Below are 4,851 nucleotides of genomic sequence, written 5' to 3' on the forward strand. Positions count from 1 at the left end.
TCGGAATTGTTTATATACAGACTCGATTATATGTGATTCGGTTATATACAATTTTGTATTTGGCAAAAAAAAAATTTTCATCCAAAATCAAAACGTTCGACGCATTTTTCATAGCGTGGCACGAGTATTCCGAGCGCGAAGTGCGTAGCGTCCACCTTTTTGAAGTACGATGTAACTGCTCCACGAATTTCTTCAGTGTTATCGAATCGTTGACCGCCGAACGCCTGTTTCACCACCGGGTATAAGTGATGGTCGCTAGGGGCGAGGTCTGGGGAATAAGGAGGATGCCACTCTATGAAAAATTCCTCGAACGTTACGGCGATTATGTAGAAAAATATAAAATAAAATGTAGATTACGAAAATCACCTCGTTTTTTTGTCCTAACTTTATTTTTCCGCGATTTCTGAGGCACTGAAACTTATTTTTTGAACGACCCTCGTATATCCTGTACTAAATTTTCTCATCTTTCAAATGAAGGCAACATAATTGACTTACGCAGCGTACTTTTTAGTGTAGAGCCAGTTTGAGGCAACAGAGTCCGAAGCAAAAAAAGGATCTATAGTTCTGTCATTGTTGAAATTCGAACATATGCATAGAAGGATTTTTGTCATCAAATATGATCATCTATCACCTTCTGAGAGATTCTGGAAAAATATTTAATCGTGTGAGAAAGGTGTTTTCTGACTTTAAGGGGATGAATAAAAAAAATTTCAGAATACAGGAGAACAGATGTTCAGTAGATGGATCTAGGATTTCCGGGGAAATTACTCTATCCTCAAAACTAAAAATGTGCGTATGAGGTTCCGAATATTCAACCGAATACATACAGCATCATGTTGGACGGAACACGTGCAATTTTGTAATAGATCTCATTAAAGACATCATTTCTTTTGTTTGAACACACGTGTTGTCATTTGAACAAAGGCTGTGTCAGTGTTGCTCACGATGGGGTTCGAAAGTGAATGTATTCTATTGATTATGTCATAGGAATCGCTGTCGTTCGCTCTCGATCTTTGCGTATATATTGACCATGGATTATTGGCACAGCTTAAGATGTTGTCATGACTGCGTCAATGCATCAAATGACACACATAAGAATCTATGGAGCGTATTCTTTTTTTTGTTCGTCCCTTCCAACCACATGTTTAAAAATATTAATTCAAAATGAATCAATACTCTTAATGACATTCTTAATGATTGAAGTAACTGTGGCGCATTAGATCTACACACGTGTTCGAACGAACGATTATTTATTTGGTATTGTTTATATAAAAATACAAGTATAGCGATTGAAAATAGGAAATAGTGTTGAAAATTGGTTATTTATGTATTTTTTCAAAGAATATTCATGCGAAAAATACAAAAAAAATATTCTAGAAAAAAAATTCTCGCATAGGACCACCCAAATCGGTATTAAATATACAGTAATCGTTACGACCAATTCTCATGCCTACCAAGCTTTTTGAGTATAATTTCATTGAAATCGGTCGAGCCGATTCGAAGGAGTTCGACCACGAACATTTTTATATATACAGAGATTTAATAAATCTGTAAATTCTGTATCTTTGCTGAAAATCTGTAATTCTTTAGGGGATCCGCGGGTAATACGTACAGTGAGGGTAATATGAACAGGTGGTTGTTTTGAATAGTTACATTTTGAATTTCAAATTTCTGTCAATGAGAATACCTTCTACATGTTGTTCTATAATATTTAAGCCACCCTATGGCAATGAATACTGATCTAAAGTGGAAAAGGGAAACAAAAACCGGAAATCATACATAATTCCGCGAGTGGATGTAATTTTAGCTGTTTCGATATTAACCATTTTGAGTGGTTTAATATCAAAGTTCAATTCGCTGATGGTTATATTTCGGTTAGTGAGTTAACAGAGAAGCTATATTAGGTATGAACGGAAAAGTAAATTCATTTTTGAGTGGATAAATTTAAATTATTGAAATAATTGTACTGGTGGGGTAAAACGGACAGTTGCCAGTGGGAGTGAGATGAACTGTGAAAAGTCTGCTTAATCTATTCCTAAGGAATGCCCTGCGTCTATAAATGGAAATCAAATCGCCAAATGTGGACTGTTTAGAAGCTGACTGGAACCAAAAGCAAAATAGTTGAAGGTCTGTTCGTTTATACTGCTGAAAAGCACGATATCACTTCTAGGTGGATTAATTCGATTTTTTCATCATTCAACGGACATTCGTGATGAGTTCAGACCTTGGTTGAATAAAATTATTCCTCTCGCGATCGATAAACCTCTACGCCTCATATATTGCAAACCTGTCCATATTACCCCCACTATACATCCATTTAACCCGCATCGAAAAAAAAAGTTGCGTTTTTCGGTCTGTTTAAATTTTAATAAAAAAACATTGAAAAACACTTTTTTGTAAAATGTTTGACCAATTAGGTAGAAAGACAGTATATTGAATTGCAAGAAACTGCATCAAAGTTTTGGGAAACATAAGTTTCTAAGGATATAATTGAAGTTCTTCTTAACATGTCCGTTTTACCCCCACCTCCCCTATATACAGATTCTTTATCTGAAATTTGACGAAAAATCTGTAAAATACAAATTATTCTGTATATGTGGCAACCCTAGGTTCAGGACTCTGCAAAATACGAGTTCTTGCTCGAACTTATGTATTACAAATTGCATAAATTTAAGCGTATTTCCCAAAGGGCACAAACCAAAAGAAAAAAGAAATCTCTGAAGATATGCAACAAGCAAACCAAACAACTCGAAAAAGTATGACCTTGCACCCAGTGTTGCCAGATATGCGACAATCTGAGTTTTATTCCCTTTGCTTATAGTTAAATAATTCAAACTTCACAAAGCATCTTAATCAACGTAATGAACGCCTTTTTTCCAAGCGATATATACATTTCCCGCAATATCGAAAGAACCCAAGACCAAGTTTTTCCAACAAACTCCGTCTGAGAATGACGGATCTCTATAGTACCAAGTCCGAAAAAAAACCTGAAAATATTGACAACCAGAGTAGAGTGTCCAAAGCCCCTGAAGAGGATGGTTTTAATAGCTGTCCAAGCTTTTTATGCAATGAAAGAAATGGATAAACTCTTGATCACATCACTTAACTCAGTGAATCCTGATTCGGATTGTATGCAATTTGTATGCACTTCATTTCGTTTTCACCAGTGGAGTGACGTTCGTGATCAACTTACCTTTCCCCACTAACAGCTATCCCATCCATGATAATCGCTAGGGAACCTGCTGGCCTTCGGGCGGCGAATATCATACTAACATTCCTTCCCTTCCCCGGGTGACTGTAAGGACGTGGCCGGCGTCGTTACCAACTATTTAAAGTGACTAATCGCCGAAACTTGCACAATGAGAATGGTTTGCTACTCCCAAGCATCATTCAAGCATCATTGGCTCAGGTCAATCACCGAGAGCAACTACGAAGAGCAGTATGCCCAAGCTCAAGGTCATTGTTAAAATTGGTTCGAAATGTTTCAATCAATATTTACCTCAGAAGAAGGAAAACATTGGAAAAGAAAGAAGCAAAATGGTAATCAAACACAACAATCTTAATATAAAGCAACTTTAATGGAACTGATTTCGGAGTATTCAGACAAATTGTCCAATTTGCGTTTAAATCTTATTGAAGGCGGCAATATCGACCGACTGGACGTAGTCTTCGAATTCCTGAAGGGTCTCCTGCAGCAAATCGACGGACACTTTGTCGTCCTCAATAACGCAGCAAATCTGCAACTTCATGATACCGTAACCCACAGGAACCAGTTTGGCAGCTCCCCACAACAGACCGTCCATCTCAACACTTCGCACTGCCTTTTCCATTTCTTTCATGTCGGTCTCATCGTCCCAAGGTTTGACGTCGAGGATGATGGAACTCTTGGCAATCAGTGCAGGTTTCTTCGATTTCTTGGCGTTGTAAGCAGCAAGGCGTTCCTCCTTCAGTTTAGCGGCTTCGGCACTTTCTTCCTCATCTTCCGATCCGAACAGATCCACGTCATCATCATCATCATCGTCGGCAGGGGCGGCAGCAGCAGGTGCTGCTACGGTTGGCTTGGCACCGGCAACCTGAGGTAAGGCTTGACCTCCCCATGCAGATCGCTCCTGGCTGCTGAACGAAGCGATGTGACGATACCATCGCTGGATGTGAACGTAATCACCAGCTGGTGCTTTGCCCAAGGCATCGAACACCGACAGATCGGCCTTCGACGGAACGTAACTGGAAAAAACATCGTAATATTCAATATATGCATATAAAACACGGCAATCGGATACCGGATATTAACGGTACGTGTCAACAATCGGAACATAACCTACAAGTTATTTACCCGAATGAATAAACATTGATTTGTACTCACCCTTCGACATAGCTGTGCTCGGCCAGGAAGTTATTCAATTCCTGCAGTCCTTTTGGAGTCTTAACATCACCGAAAGCCATTTTAGTCTAGTTTTTTCAAAGGTTTTACTAAGAATAATCCACTGAGGACACAAGCACGATGTCAAACCAGCTGCTACAAAACGCGAAGAGAAAGAAATGCAACGAACACCGAGCGCGGAGTGCGAGAGTGATTTTTTCTGTCTAATTTTTGAACGATCAGTTTCGATGTTTTATTGACGTATTAAAAGCAGGGGTACGACTAAAACGTCGAATCCCTCATATTGCCAGTGTACCCAATATTGCTGCGGTTTACTGACATTTTGGTTCAATCAATTACTGTTGTGTACAACTCGGTGCGGTTATATAGTCGAATAGTGGCTAACTTTAAACTCCATGTTAAATGTGAAAACCTCCATGTGAAACCGGAATATAAAAATCGCTCATGCAGTTAGAATAAAGCAGCGCATT

General features: G+C 38.8%; 1 protein-coding gene across 1 annotated transcript; it reads right to left on the minus strand.

The window, feature by feature from the left end:
- Positions 1–3,557: 3,557 nt before the first annotated feature.
- Positions 3,558–4,552, minus strand: LOC129767778 (probable elongation factor 1-beta). The gene is made up of 2 exons (XM_055768965.1): positions 4,364–4,552; positions 3,558–4,224 (listed from the first exon to the last, which is right to left on the minus strand). Exons 1-2 carry the CDS (start codon positions 4,441–4,443, stop codon positions 3,624–3,626), a joined length of 681 nt encoding a protein of 226 aa, XP_055624940.1. The 5' UTR covers positions 4,444–4,552; the 3' UTR covers positions 3,558–3,623.
- Between the last annotated feature and the right edge of the window lie 299 nt (positions 4,553–4,851).

This window comes from Toxorhynchites rutilus, chromosome 2, assembly GCF_029784135.1.
Source record: "Toxorhynchites rutilus septentrionalis strain SRP chromosome 2, ASM2978413v1, whole genome shotgun sequence".
In the NCBI taxonomy this organism is placed as follows: domain Eukaryota; kingdom Metazoa; phylum Arthropoda; class Insecta; order Diptera; family Culicidae; genus Toxorhynchites; species Toxorhynchites rutilus.

Excerpts from the sequence above, each read along its gene's own strand:
- LOC129767778 (XM_055768965.1), bottom strand. The coding sequence starts at position 4,443 with ATGGCTTTCGGTGATGTTAAGACTCCAAAAGGACTGCAGGAATTGAAT. Across the intron at positions 4,225-4,363 it reads GAGCACAGCTATGTCGAAGG|TTACGTTCCGTCGAAGGCCG; the intron begins GTGAGTACAAAT and ends TGTTTTTTCCAG.